Source organism: Candoia aspera, chromosome 11 (genome assembly GCF_035149785.1).
Source record: "Candoia aspera isolate rCanAsp1 chromosome 11, rCanAsp1.hap2, whole genome shotgun sequence".
Taxonomy (NCBI): Eukaryota; Metazoa; Chordata; class Lepidosauria; order Squamata; family Boidae; genus Candoia; species Candoia aspera.
The window spans coordinates 5,855,689-5,870,901 of record NC_086163.1 but is presented as its reverse complement, the minus strand read 5'-3'; the positions used below and the strand labels follow the sequence as shown (position 1 = coordinate 5,870,901).

At 44.9% G+C, this 15,213-nt stretch overlaps 1 protein-coding gene across 1 annotated transcript in view; it reads left to right on the top strand.

The window, feature by feature from the left end:
* AMFR (autocrine motility factor receptor) overlaps nucleotides 1-14,297 on the top strand; it is a 31,603-nt gene extending 17,306 nt beyond the window's left edge. Inside the window, exons 7-14 of the mRNA XM_063313234.1 lie at nucleotides 235-377; nucleotides 1,028-1,138; nucleotides 3,060-3,250; nucleotides 5,919-6,022; nucleotides 7,963-8,097; nucleotides 8,965-9,048; nucleotides 11,608-11,796; nucleotides 12,721-14,297. Of these exons, the coding sequence (XP_063169304.1) occupies nucleotides 235-377; nucleotides 1,028-1,138; nucleotides 3,060-3,250; nucleotides 5,919-6,022; nucleotides 7,963-8,097; nucleotides 8,965-9,048; nucleotides 11,608-11,796; nucleotides 12,721-12,861 (1,098 nt within the window). The 3' untranslated portion in view covers nucleotides 12,862-14,297. The remainder of the gene's footprint in view (nucleotides 1-234; nucleotides 378-1,027; nucleotides 1,139-3,059; nucleotides 3,251-5,918; nucleotides 6,023-7,962; nucleotides 8,098-8,964; nucleotides 9,049-11,607; nucleotides 11,797-12,720) is intronic.
* Nucleotides 14,298-15,213: the final 916 nt, after the last annotated feature.

Genomic DNA, 15,213 nt, shown 5'->3' with positions numbered 1-15,213 from the left:
ATCTTCAGCATCTTCGACTGAAGCTGTTGCCTAGCTGGGCAAGGAAACGTCTGCCAGCCAGCCGCCAAGCTCAGAGAGCACCAAGGACTCCACAGAGAACTGCGCACCAAACAGGACAATCACTTCTTTGAAGAAGTTTTTGCAGGGCGTTGGCAAATAATTCTCTTTTCTTTCTTTCGCGTTCTTTCTCTTGCAATGGTGATTTGCTTTCACACTCTCCTTGGGAAAAAATATATTTGGAAGCTGTTTGGCAACATTTGGCTGTCGATGGCCAGCCTGGTGATCTTTATGCAGCTGCGCTACCTGTTCCATGAGGTTCAGCGCCGACTTCGCCGCCATAAGAACTACCTGAGGGTGGTTGGAAACATGGAAGCAAGGTGAGCAAGCTCCTTTGATTCAGGAGCAAGACACTTGAACCCCAGCCTAGGGCCATATGTGCCTCACACTCGCTCTTTTGGTGGTGGGGGGGTGACCTCCAGGATAGTTGCAAAATAATTACAGGTAGTCCTCGACTTACGACTGTTCATTTAATGACAGTCCAAAATTATGACGGCCTCCGAATGGGTGCTTTATGGCCTGTTGAGCACTTCTGAGTGTCACAAAATGCTGCACCCTCCCGTGGTCACAGGATTGCGTTTTGGGCACTTGGCAACTGGCTCCCGTTTATGACCAGTTGCAGTGTCCCCTGGTCACGTGATTGCATTTTGTGACTTTTTTGCCATTTTCTGGCAAAAAATGCTCACTGGGAAAGCTGGACTCGCTTAACAGCCTGTGATTCGCTTAATGACCTGTGATTCGCTTAATGGTTGCCATAAAAATGGTCATAAAATTGGGTCTAGTCACATGGTGACTTGCCTTATGACCTCAATGACTTACAGTGGAAATCCTGGTCCCTATTGTGGTCGTAAGTCGAGGACTACCTGCAGCATGATTTGCCCACCATGTATATATTGAACGAATGAGCTGTGTACTCCTCACCTGATGACTGCTGCTCACCCCGGCGTCCCATTCCTCTTTGCTTTTCTAGGTTTGCAGTGGCAACTCCTGAAGAACTGGCCACCAACAACGATGACTGTGCCATCTGCTGGGATTCCATGCAGGCCGCCCGGAAGCTCCCTTGCGGCCACCTCTTCCACAAGTAAGCATTGGGGTGGGGGCAGGGCAGGGCAGGGCAGAATAAGTTGCCTGCTCCCCTCACAAATGGCTCTTTGACCATAGTTTCATCCGTCAGATAAAAACCCTGCTTCAGATCTTTCCCTCCCTCCCTCCCTCCCTTTCTTTCTTTCTTTCTCTTGTATTCTTTCACTTTCTTTTCCTACTTTTTCTTTCAGGTTTCTGTAGTTTTTTAACTGTAAAATCTTCTCATGATAAAAATTATTTTTTTTAAAAAAAGGAAGTAAGACTTACATTCTCTCTCTTTATGTTCTGGAAGCTGCTGAAGATGGAACCTTTCCCTGGAGTATTTAGTGACCAATTAATTGTTGCCATTTTAAAATTTCAATTTAACTGTTTTTTTCCACTACTGTCTTGGAGTTTCTTTCCCTCCCTCCCTCCCTCCCTCCCTCCCTCCCTTTCTTTCTTTCTTTCTTTCTTTCTTTCTTTCTTTCTTTCTTTCTTTCTTTCTTTCTTTCTTTCTTGTTACTGCTCTTCTATGCTGGTTACAATTTTGATTTTAATTATGCTTATTCTGGACATTTTATTGGATTGCTATTAACTGCTATGAGTCTTGATCAATTTAATGGTATACACTGAATATAAATAAATCAAGAATGCAATCTTGCATGATGGCATTGGTGCCCCCAGACACCTCCAAAACCATTTATTGTATTGGGAAACATCACCAGATTTCAAGCATACTCACCCCCAAACATTTGCAAAATTTCAGTCTTCTCAACGGAAATCTTACAGGAGGTTGATATTTTAGGCTGAAACGTCGCAAGGTTTTGTCGATTTTTAACCTGAAATATTGCAAAAGTTTGGGCGGGAACATTGGTACGAGATTTGACCACTTCATAATGTATTTTCACGGGACTCCTGCCAGAAGAGAAAGTCAGTGTTTCTGGAGACGTTTTGTGTGACATGGCCCAAATTGCTGATCCCTGGTTTAGTGGTTGTGCGACCCCAGCCGTAGGTTTCATTGTCACTAAGAGGGTGTGATTTTGATAGATGCATCTGCTGTTTTTCTCATTCCGGTCCCAAGACCAGTTTGTTATCATCCGTTGCAAGCTGTGCCATAAATATTTGCCAGTGTTTCAAGCAGGATCTAATAAGATAATTAGTCCCTACTTGCAAGCGTTTTTGTTCCCCTGAGCAGCCTGGGCACAGCCCTCCAGAGCTGCTTTTCCATATACCCTGGGAGGAATCATTTCTTTCCTCTGAGATAGACTGAAGGCATCATTTCTGTCTTTGGCACCATGAATCAAGTGTGATGTTTAGGCCTTATGAAGTCACTAGGTCTCCTAAGAGCTGGTCAGGGTGGAGAATACCCACAGTATTAGAGGATCATTTAGCTTCAAATCCTTCTTGAAACACAGAACTCCTTCACCCAGACTTTGGGCCTTCTTCATCTTCTCAGCCGGATGTTGCAGGGATAGATGGAAGAAGTGAAGTAAAGTAATTAGCTTTGAAAAAAGCTGCTGTGGAAATGGGATAACATGCTGCTGCTGTCTGTGAATGTCAGAAGCTGCAATCCAGCATTTCAGACGCGTGGCTAGGGTTTCTGGTAATTCTTGAGTGCAGGGGGACACCCCCCCCGGCAAAAAAAGTGCAGTTCATAAGCCAGAGCTGGAAATGGTACCCACTTCATTACTTACTTACTGATCTCTGTAGCTATAGACTGGTTTCCAACCAAAAAAAAGATTTTGGTTTTGACTTTTAAATATCTACAGCAGAAATGGACAATCTTTGACCATCCAAGGAAGGATGTCATGCGCAGAGTGATGATGATGATGATGAGGGAATGTTTACATAATTGGTTGCTTCCTTGGTGATGACAAAAACAAACATCCCTTTAATTTCCTTTTTAGGAAATCCACATAAGTTTCTCTGTTTATTCTTAGCTCATGCCTGCGCTCCTGGCTCGAGCAAGACACCTCCTGCCCAACCTGTAGAATGTCGCTGAATATTGTGGACAACCACCATGCTCAGGAGGATCACCAGAGAGAGAACCTAGATGAAAACCTGCCCCCTGTGGCAGCAGCTGAAGGCAGACCTCACCTGAACCAGCACAATCACTTCTTCCATTTTGATGGTGAGTTCATTTCCTCTGGCATCTTTGCTTGACCAAAATATCTGGGCTACTGAGAAGATTCAGCAGCTTGCACTGTTTTGCTTAACATGTCTGTTGCAGACATGTTGGAGACATGTTGAAGATGTCTGTTGAAGACATGTTGAACACATGTCTATTGAGGACATGCTGAACACATGCTGAACACATCTCTACTGAAGACATGTTGACATGCTGAAGACATGTCTGTTGAAGATGTCTGCTGAAGACATGTTGAAGAGATGTCTGTGAAGACATGTTGAGAGCCAGTTTGGTCTACTGGTTAACGCAGCGGGCTAGAGACCAGGAAGCTGTGAGTTCTAGTCCCACCTTAGGCATGAAAGCCGGCTGGGAGACCGTGGGCCAGTCCCTCTCTCTCAGCCCAGCTCACCTCGCAGGGTGGTTGTTGTTGAACAACGTATAAATTATCCCTGAAAGAGAAAGTCACCCAGCCCATGTGCTCACCTGCTTGTAAAACCCCCATCCATGTGGCTTATGGAATAGTGGCCAGGAAGTGGGACTTCTCAATGGTGTCACTTTAATTGTAGCATGGAATTCTGTCCTGGGGAAGCACAGCTGCCAAAACCGCCCCCCCACACTACTTCTAACGCTTCAGCAGCTTTAGAAATGCCTCTTTATCGGGGCATTTGCAAATAATTGTTGGGGCAGGACTGTCCAGCTTTTCAGATTAAAAGCTTGCAACTGAAACTTTGTTTTAATTTTTGCACAGCCAGATTCTGCCCTTTCATTTTTTTTGTTTTGTTTTTTCATGCGGATTCTTTTATTTTAATTTGGTTTATTCGATTTTCAGGGAAGATTTTTTTTGTTTGTTTATTGCTGATGTGTACCGCTTTGGGTTCCCTCAGGTGAGAGTATGGTAAATCTAGTCCTCGCTTAACAACCATTCATTTAGTGATGGTTCAGACTTACAATGGTGCTGGAAAAACCGAGCAGTCACTCATGCCCTAGTCATCTCCCGCCTAGACTACTGCAACATGCTCTACATGGGGCTACCCTCTAACAGTATCCGGAAGCTACAGCTGGTTCAGAATGCGGCCACGCGAGCAGTTTTAGGAGCCCCAAAGATGGCACATGTAACACCTTTGCTGCGCGAGCTGCATTGGGTGCCAGTCTGTTTCCAGGTCCAGTTTAAGGTGTTGGTTATCACCTTTAAAGCCCTACGTGGCATGGGGCCAGGCTACCTGAAGGGCTACCTCACCCCCATCACATCGACCCATCCCATCCGGTCAGGCAGAGAGGGCACGCTACGGACCCCGTCCATGAGAAATTGCTGATTGGCAGGGTCCAGGAGGGGGGTCCTTCTCTGCCGTGGACCCCACCCTCAGGAATAATTTACGCCCAGAGGAGAGGCAAGCCTCCACTCTCTCAGCCTTCAGAAATGGAGTTAAGACTTGGCCATGCCATCTTGCTTGGGGCGAGAGGTGGGATAGTCGATCATGAGGGTGGTTGGTTCCTTGATGTGGCCCCAGGAATTTTACTAAGACCGTCTTGGATTTTTTATTTTATATTCTTATATTTATGTATATTTATAATGAACCTTTTATTCTTTTATGCACTTGTAAACCACCCAGAGTCATCGCAACACAAGATGGGCAGTGCAGAAATATGATAAATAAATAAATTTACGACCGGTCCTCACACTTACAACCACCACAGCATCTCCCTGGATACATGATCACGATTTGGGCACTTGGTGATCAGTTTGCATTTGTGACTGTCACAGTGTCCTTCCCAGCCGGCTTCTGGCAAGCAAAATCAGTTGGGAACCGTGTGATTCGCTTAATGACCACATGGTTCCCTTAACACCTGCAGTGACTCGCTTAACAACTGCCACAAAACAGGTCGTAAAATTGGGTCAGATTAATTTAATGACTGCTTCACTTAGCAACTGAAATTCTGGTCCCAATTGTGGTTGTTAAGTGAGGACTACCTGTATATAGCACATGGAAAATAAAATAAGCAATCAGGAAAAGCAGTTGCAGGGGAAAAGCAGCTTAAAGGAGTAAGGAAGACTTGCCAACTGTTCCTGCCAGCTTCTGTTCCTGTCCCTTGAGCAGCACTTTTTTTTTTCATTAAATAAAGTGTTGCCTCCTTTAAAGCCTAGCAGATAAAGCACAAGAACTTAAATGATGGAATCAACAGAGGGAGTTGGAATTTTCATCACCCCTCGGTCACCCAGAACGCGTTGTATTACCACTACTGTTTTACCTTCTCAGCGTATTTTTTTATCTACTTAAAACATTTATACGGCTGCCCAATTCAACCAAAGCAATGCTGAGCAGCTTGCCGAAAAATTCCGTGGAACCGAACAGAAAGAATAGGAAACTGCAACACATAAACCAGTAACCAATAATGAAGTGATAAAATGGTGATCCAAACAGAAATGCACCATCATCCAATTAAGGCTGGGGAATCTGGGGGCTGGGGAAAGGGCCAGATTAGATAGGCCTTCTAAAGGTCAGCAGAGTTGGGGCCAACCATTTGTTTTACATTGAACTCCTTGACCATTGATTGGACTCGACCAAAATAAATGTTGGCGCTCCGTACATGAGCCTATGTAGAAAACTGTAGCAAAGAAAAATGAATTGGAAGGGCCCCTCTGGCATCTTAACTTCCAATTTCTCTTCTCCAGGGTCCCGCATTGCTAGCTGGCTACCGAGCTTTTCGGTTGAGGTGATGCACACCACCAACATCCTTGGTATCGCGCAGGCCAGCAACTCTCAGCTCAATGCCATGGTGAGCCCCACTGTTCATATTTTGCACACTGTCATTTGTATAAAGAAATTATCTCTGTATCATTGTCCGGTTTTGGAGCCTCCAAAGGGTAACCCCTCTCTTATAGCATAAGCATTCACAAACTGTAGTCCACTCCTGGGGAATAAATGTACCCAAACAGCAACAAAGATGAATCGAAGCAAATATTTGTAGCTCAGGGTTGAACTGTGGAGTCCTGGGTGCTCTCCGAGCCTTGTTGTTTTCTTGCAGACGTTTCATAGTTTGCACTGAAGATGTTGCCTAGTCTGGCAATGAAACGTCTGCAAGAAAACAACAAGGCTCGGAGAGCACCCAGGACTCCAAAGACGAATCTGCTATTTTGTTGTTGTTGTTAGATTTCAGTATTTTAACATTTTGGTGACAAATTTAAGCGGGATTGGCATATTGGGGGGAATATGGTTGGTCCCCTCTGAAATTTACCAGATGGAGAGCTTGTGATTTGTTCGTCTCCGACCAAGCCAGAATCACGGGGCCTGGTTTCTCCCTAGAGTTACGTAATACAGCGGGTCCCCAGTTTAAGAACATCCTGGTTTACAGATGACTCCTAGTTAAGAACGGACTGCCATAAAGCCTAGTACATTAAAAATTTGAGTTAAGCACAATGTTTCGGGTGAAATACACAATACTACTTTGTGTACTATTATGCTTAAGATGTTTCAGCGTACTTGGAAGTGTTTCTTAAGTGTTTTATTTGCATAGAAAGGTAAAATGTATACTATATATTAAGACAAAGATTTGACTAACTGATGCTAAATAATGGTTCCAACTTACATACAAATTCGACTTAAGGACAGACTTAGGAACGGAACGTGTTCCTAAACCGGGGACCTGCTGTATTCATATCTTTTAGATTCCAGCTTCCTTTCAGGAGTTCAGAGTAGTGTTCATAGAGTTCCCTCATTGTCAGCCCCACTAGGTAGGCCAGACCAAGAAATCAATTCCACAGGAAGGCTAGAATCTGGGTCTTCCTACTGCTAATCCAGCATCTTAACCACCACCCCACACTGGCACTTGGTTCCCAGTGCCTATAGAGAACGCTAGTGATCCGCCCTGGTTTGTGAAGTCATTCCTGCTGGCAGAAGGAGTCCAAGTAGAAGCTGTTAAGCTGCAGGTAGCTTCACGCTCTTAGTTCCCAACTGAGGCAGAATTCTAAAATTCCTTGCACCGAAGTCAAATTCCTTGTATGTCTAATCATACTTGGCCAATAAAGTATTCTATTCTATTCTATTCTATTCTATTCTATTCTATTCTATTCTATTCTATTCTATTCTATTCTATTCTATTCTATTCTATTCTATTCTATTCTATTCTATTCTAAACGGTTCCATCATAATACAACATCTGAGCGTGGTCCTTCTGTTCATAAGATTTCTGATTTCCATTCATTCATGTCGATCAGGAAGGCATAACCTAAGGTTGGTGGGCTTCCCATGGTCACCATAAGCCCTGGCTACAGCCCTAAGCCCCTGCAAAAGATAGCAATATATTATGTTTCTTAATGGGCTAGAACAGGGTTTACATACCTGCTTTCAGATGCTGGCTGGGGAATGCTGGGAGTTGAAGTCCATCCACACACCTGTTAAGGTAGCTAAGATTGAGAAACATGGGGCTAGAAAGAGAAAAGAGTACCAAAGAGTAGGGACAATAATCTTTGGTAACGCATGATTCTTTCCCCAGGCCCCTGCAGTGTTTTGGAGCGGAATGTCAAACAAAATTGACTGCCACTCGAAATTCATGCACCACTTAGCCCCAATGTGTCTGTGTCCCTACTTTTTGTGTGTGTGCCCAACTTGCATTTCTATTTCATAAAAAAAAACAGTATGGATGCTTGGAGTTTTTATAACTAAAGGTTGCCATTTTTGAATTCCTGAATAATAACCATTTAAGCATTGTTTTCCTAGGCCCATCAAATCCAGGAGATGTTTCCCCAGGTTCCTTACCACCTCATTCTGCAGGACCTGCAGCTGACCCGCTCGGTAGAAATAACCACGGACAATATTTTAGAGGGACGCATCCAGGTGCCTTTCCCAACGCAGGTGGGTCAAATGCAACAGACCGTGAATTGCCAAAATACTTATATTCTGTATATATAAGGTTCAGGAACACTGTGTGCCTTCTGCAGCACTGATAGTTGAAAGAGCAGCTGCATTTTTGCACATTCTGAATCCTCAGTTCCTTTTGTGAGGGTTGGTTAGCAAGCACATGAAAGGCTCCACCCCACAGGCTCTTAAAGGGGACGTTCTGTGCACAAAATATTGTAAAACTTGGCTGGGATGAGCTGTGTGGCGTCTCCTCCTCTCTGCCCAGGCAACCTTGAACCTTGTTGGCTTTAAATTAAAGAACCACAGGGTTTGCCTTTTGGGGGTAGCAAGTTTAATAGGCAGCTTACTTTTCAAATTATTCTAGAGTCAAGAGCCTTGCCCAAAGAATAGGTTACTGTTTACTTCCCATCGTCAAGGACACAAAACTGAATTTATAAGGTGGTGGCTTTAAGACAATACATTTGTCATCAGAAAGACAAAGAGAGCAGAATTGTTGGATTACTGCCAGTTAATTCTTCTGAAAGGAAGACGCTTTTGTGGATTCATCTCTTCATGGTTTTTTAAATTAAAATTTCATATGAAGCTTGATATGTCCGTGTGTCTATAAGTACTTGTGTTACCTGGTTTAATTGGCAGATGGATCGGGATAATAACCACGTAAGAGGCTAACATATTGTTGTGGCATAAGAAGAGATCTTGGAATCCCGTCTAGTTGATCCAAGCCCCCGCTCTCCCCACGGTCTTGGGGTGGGAGCTTCATGCAGGATCTATAATACAGGATATGCTGCAACTTAGAGCTGTCAAAAAAGTTCCATGTTTTCCATATCAGTTAATTCTGTTTTTTTTTTTAAACATGCACAGCGCTCTGACAGTATTCGACCAGCGTTGAATAGCCCTTTAGAAAGGCATAGTACTGATCAAGAAGATGCTGAAGAGGTCATTCAGGTAATGTGGCAAAGGAAGAAAAAGGAGGGTGTAATAGCGACACCGGCTTTCTTTGAGCTCAAGCTGAGCAGGGTTGGGATGGGTTAGTTCTTGAATGGGAGACCCCCAGGGTATTCCAGGCTGGGGTCTAGTCCAGAAAAGCCAGTTTGATCTAGTGGTTAAGGCTCCAACATAGAAACCAGGAGTCTGTGAGTTCTAGTCCCGCCTTAGGCATGACAGCCGGCTGGGTGCCCTTGGGCCAGTCCCTCTCTCTCAGCCCAAGAGCCAATCAGGTGTGGTAGGAGAGTTCTAGTCCCGCCTTAGGCATGAGAGCTGGCTGGGTGACTTTGGGCCAGTCTCTCTCTCTCTCAGCCCAACTCACCTCACAGGGTTGTTGTTGTGGGGAAAAGAGGAGGAAGAAGGAGTATTGGGTATGTTCCCCACCTTGAGTTATTTATAAAAATAATAAAGGTGGGATTAAAAAAAATCTAAAAATACCCTCAGATCCTGGAACAAAGCAGGATTGAACCACTCCTGTATTGCTCTGAAGACAACTGCAAGGATGGGTGGAGCTTGACTCAGCAGAGATAATACTTTATTGCAGCAGAGGAGAACTGAAGAGTAAATTGACTGCTAAGATCTGCACCAAGTTAATTTTCTCTGTAGGGAGTTACTTATTCTGGGCAAGGAAGTCTTTGGGGGAGTGGGGTCAAAAAAATCAAAATGGTGGTCACGACAGCATGATCAAAGCCCTTCCCTTTTTAATGTAAAAATGCATGTTAAATGGGGGGCAGGAATCATGCAGTCCCAGCTACCATCTTGACTCTTAACACCCCCTTCCCCCCCACCCCCAAATCTCTGCTTCTGGGTAAAGATATGAAGAAGATTTATAATTGTCTGTTCTGAAGCTACTTTCCTTCATTTATTTTTGCAGGAGAAAGGAGTGGGATTTCCCTATAGTAAAAAAAAAGAGTTTTTTTGTTTAATCCTAAATTCTTGAACAAGGAGATTTGGCTCTTGGGTATTAAAAAGGGATGCTGGAAAACTCTTTTATTAGATGGTTACCTGTCAGTGAGAGCAAGTATTAAACTTCTGGAGCCTCACCAGGAAATCTGATTTCCTCTGGCAGCCCTAAACAGCCCTGCCAGTAGGGAGGGAATGATACCTTCACAACTTCTACAGGGCTTACGTCTACAGCTTCTGTCTCTCTTTCCTTGATCTTTAAATTTACACATTTAAAAAAAATGCTAAAGAGCTTAAAAACGGAAAGAAAACATAAGATCATGTAGAGGGGGAGATCCATCAGGCATTCAGGACCACAACTATATAGAGCACACACCCCAAGGTGCATGGGGCCTCTGAAAAACATAAGTACAACCCCCAAGGTATCTCCAGAAGTTATTAGGTAAAGGTAAAGGTTTCCCTTGACGTAAAGTCCAGTCGTGTCCGACTCTAGGGGGCGGTGCTCATCTCCGTTTCTAAGCCATGGAGCCGGCGTTGTCATAGACACTTCTGGGTCATGTGGCCAGCATGACGACACGGAACGCCGTTACCTTCCCGCCGAAGCGGTACCTATTGATCTACTCAAATTTGCATGTTTTCGAACTGCTAGGTGAGCAGGAGCTGGGACTAGCAACGAGAGCTCACCCCGCCGCACGGTTTCGAACCGCCGACCTTCCGATCGGCAGCTCAGCTGTTTAACCCGCAGCGCCACCGCATCCCCAGAAGTTATTACCAGGTTATAATTTGGAATGCATCAGGAGAGAGTTACTCAATAACAAATGCAGAGTAATATTATTTGTATTTGATGTCAGTGGAATGTAAATGGAATGAAATGTAGTTTTTCTGCTCACATGTTGCTCAGCCCTGACATGCTGCCAGTGAGGGTTCTTGTGTCAACAGAGGCACCATGAACTTAGCTTGAAATCTACCTGCAGCCAGTCTTTTTTTTTAATCCGTTCAGTCGTGTCCCATTCTCGGAGACTGCCTGGACAAGTCCCTGCGGTTTTCTTGGCAAGGTTTTTCGGAAGTGGTTTGCCATTGCCTCCTTCCTAGGGCTGAGAGAGTGACCGGCCCAAGGTCACCCACTTGGCTTCGTGCCCAAGGCGGGACTAGAATTCACAGTCTCCCAGTTTCTAGCCTGGTGCCTTCATCACTGCACCAAACTGACTCTCGCAGCCAGTTTAGCTTGTTCTTAAGTGGCAGAGGGTGTTCCTGGTTAGCTGGCCCTTTCTACATCCTTGTCACCCGCAGCATCTGGGGCAGCCCTGGCAGGGATCTGGAATGGAGTGAAATAATCAATGAGAAGTTTCCATCTGTTAGCAGTCGGGTGTCTACCTTTGCTGTGCTTTCTTTTAAGCTTAGACATTTTAAAGCTTTCCACTGTAGGGCTGCTTCCACCTTCGCTGTTTTCTCACCTGCTTTTTCTTCGCTGAATCTTTTTTGTGTGCATTTTATTACTGTTACCAACCTCCTCCTCTCGTGCTCCGTTGGATTCACGGTAATAAATGTATTGGCTGAATTAATGAATGAATGCAACCGAGCGTTTCTTCTCTTTTCCACTTTCCTCCTGCGCGGTAGGCCGAAAGAATCCCGCTTGAGCTTGGCTCCAGGCTGGACGAGATGGCGGAATTCAACGAAACGGACGTAGAAGCCGCCGAGACGGAGGACTTTGAAGTGAGAGGCAGCCGCTTCTCCAAGTCGGCTGATGAAAGGCAGCGGATGTTGGTCCAGAGGAAGGACGAGCTGCTGCAACAAGCACGCAGGTGCGTCTCTGGGGCGGCCGTGGTCCTTCCTGTCCCACGATCGTAAGCGAGGCCTAATTGAATGAGAGAGCAAATAGTGAGGTTGTGCTCAGCAGTACAAAGCCTTTCCTGGAAGATCTTTCCACACAAAGAGGTTTCCAGGGGCACCTGCTGTGGGGTTCGGTCTTTGGAGGCAGAACTTGTATTATTTTGATACAGGGCATGAATTGGTGGCAAGTGTGTGTTTTCAGGCTGAGATATTTAAGGAAGAGGCTGGCTAACCCTAACTCCCTCCCTGAAGTGTTAAGGTTTGCATAGCTCTACAGTGGTGGTGTTTCTCAGCCTCGGCAGCTTTCAGATGGGTGGACTCCAACTCCCAGACTTCCTCAGCCACCCTTGCTGACTGGGGAATTCTGGGAGTTGGAGTCCACCCATCTGAAACCTGCCGAGGTTGAGAAACACTGCTCTAGAAGCACTGATAATCCTGCTTGGATTTGTCTCATCCCCTTTTTAAAACATCTAAAATCTTGGTTTTCTTTTCCTTTTCATCCCCCCACCCCCAAAGAGCAGCAAACTCCTGTTCCTCACGGCTAAGGAGCTAGGCTTGAAAACATTTGCATAGGGCTTAATGAAAATCTCCGAAGTTAAGATGCCCCTCAGGAAGACTTGGGTGTGCCCGGCTGCCAGACCAGATGGATTATGCCAACTAGCACCAGTTGCTCTTAAAAACACGCCAATGTTCTCTGTTTACAGACTTGGGTGGGCCCTTTCCAGCATTTGTGGGGCATAGAATTTTGGGGTGTGTGAAATCTGACTCAGTATTTGCAGATGAATGGATTTAGCGTAGCTGAAACAGACCTTGTAGAAGCCCAGACGGGTACCTAGAATCAGCAGAAATAACTCTCTCTCTCTCTCTCTCTCTCTCTCTTTCGGTGTTTTTTCCAGGCAGTACCTTAACAAAACCTTTGATGATCCTGCCCCAGACCTTTCTCCTCCGGCTGAAGGTGCGGCCTCCGACCCCATCGCATTGCGCCGCCGGATGTTGGCAGCCGCTGCGGAGCGAAGATTGCAGAAACAGCATCCCTCCTAACGCTTCTGGTCTGCTGTTCCTTTCCCACGTGCAACCTTGATGTCATCCTGAGCTCTCCCTCCCTGCTGGTGATGGGGGTGGGTGGGTGGTCTCTTCCAAGCTCGGCAGACGGTGCCGAGGACAAGGGATCGGGTCGGCTGCATCTTCACCGTAGAAAAGCATGTGATATCTAATAAGTGTTTGGGCGGCTGACAACTTAACCTTTCTTGGGTTCAATTGTTTTCCTTGAGGTTGGATTTTCTCATTTCTTTTTTAAGGGGTATCTGTTTCCCCCCTTCGTGACCCCATGTGCAACTCTTACTAAAGCTTACTGTGTGCTGCAAGGGGGGGAAATGGGGGGCAACATGTTTGTGGACTGTGATTGAAGATTACCATGCCAATAGGACAGACCCCCCCCACCCATGAAGCTGTTTCGAGAAGTAGTAAAATAAGTGACAAATGAAGGGTTATGATTTAAAAAAAAAAAAACCACCGTCATCCCGCCCTCCTCTCCTCTGGGAAAGGAAGGTTTTTCCATGTGAAATGTACAGAGAATCATTTGGACAAAGGTGACGTTTCTACAGGGTTGGGGCAGGGAAGCAGAGCCTGCTGTCTACAGGAGCCACACGGGAGCAGAAGTTTTGCTGCAGTTTTGAAGTGGCTCAAAGAGAGATTAAAACTCCCCCCTGCCCTCCTTTCATGGAAGGCTTTGAACATTTCTGGATTCTTTTCCCGAGAGGCTGGCAAGGATGTTTGATTCGGTGGGTGCCAGTGTTAGGCGGCCAAGGAGAAAACCCAGGGATAAGGAGTCAGGAGGAAGCTCTAAGGCGCTTTTTTAATGCAGCATTTCAGTTAAGTGAGTGGATGGGGCAAGAGAATTAAAACTGGAGGCAAAGCGCAGAGAAGCCTCTGCTGACATTTGGAAGGTGGCATTTATTTACGAGAGGTGGGCAGCATGCAGAGATCTATTTTTTTAATTGTACATTTCGCATTAACATTAGCTTGATAAGATGTACAGGTTCAAAAGACCGGAGGGCTATTTGATATATTGTTAGGTATGTTCCAGCATTTCTCAAATACTTAAAATGCTAGTAGGCATGTTGGAGGTTCCTAAGGTCTTAGGCTTCCTAAATATGTTTACAGTGGAAGGCAAGCAGTTTTTAAGTGTTTAAGGAGTATCACCCAATATCCAGAAGGAGCCCCGTATTAATAAAAAAAAATGGAAATAATCTGTTTTACGGCTAGGTTTTTAGGACATTTAAAGGTGAATATAAGGAAACTGGACAGTGTTTAAGTGAAGATAATTTATTCCGATACACCCTTTGCAAAGCCTTACTTTTCAGTGCTGTTTAAACTTTGGAGGGAAAAAAACACTCTTTTGTGATTCAGTTTTGCTCAGAACTCAGCTCTTTGTTTTTATTGTTTTAAAAAATGGAAATAAAAACTCTTGATCAGTGTTGGAAACGTTTCAGCCGTCTTTTCTGTAAACGTGAATGCCTGCCTCTCCTGATCAATTTTATCTCAGGAGGTTGTCTGCGTTCTATAGGTGAGCATGTGAACATTCTGTTGCAAAGCATGTGCAGCTGTTCCTTCAGAGATTTTAGTTCTTTACTGAAAGCAGAACATACCCCTAAATTTCATAGCTTGATCTGGTGGCATTTCTATATGAAGCAGTGCAGCAGTTCAGCACAAATTATGCTGATTTTTTTTTTTTGATCTTCATCTAGCATGGTTCCACCAACTTGGGAGTCACCAGCCCACCCATTGTGACCTTTGCCCTCCTAAAACCAGGGTTGCCTCTCATCATGGAAAGCTTGTCCATCTCTTGGTGATACAGGTAGTCCTCACTTAACAACCATTTGTTTAGTGATGGTTCGGACTTATGACAGTGCTGGAAAAACTGACTTGCAACTGGTCCTCACATTTAATGGCCGTCTCAGTGTCCCTGTGGTCATGTGATCACAATTTGCGTGCTTGGCAACTGGTTCACATTTATGACTATCGCAGCATCCCATGGTCATGTGATAGCCATTTTTGACCTTTCTGCCCTACTTCTGGCAAGTGAAATCAATGGGGGACCACATTATTTGCTTAATAACCACATGGTTCGCTTAATGCCTGCTGTGTTTCACTTAATGACTGCTCCAAAAAAAGTTGTAAAATCAAGTTAGATTCACTTAATGACTGCTTTGCTTAGCAATCAAAGGTCTGGTCTCAATTGTGGTCGTTAAGTGAGGACTACCTGTACAGTCCTTCAAAAATAGCCCTAAAATTCACCCGTTTTCTAAAGGGTTTTTTTTCTTCCAGAGAAGCCCTTTATGTCAGCTACCACTAGATGGCACCATTACCATTGGATCATTCATCACAGTGACC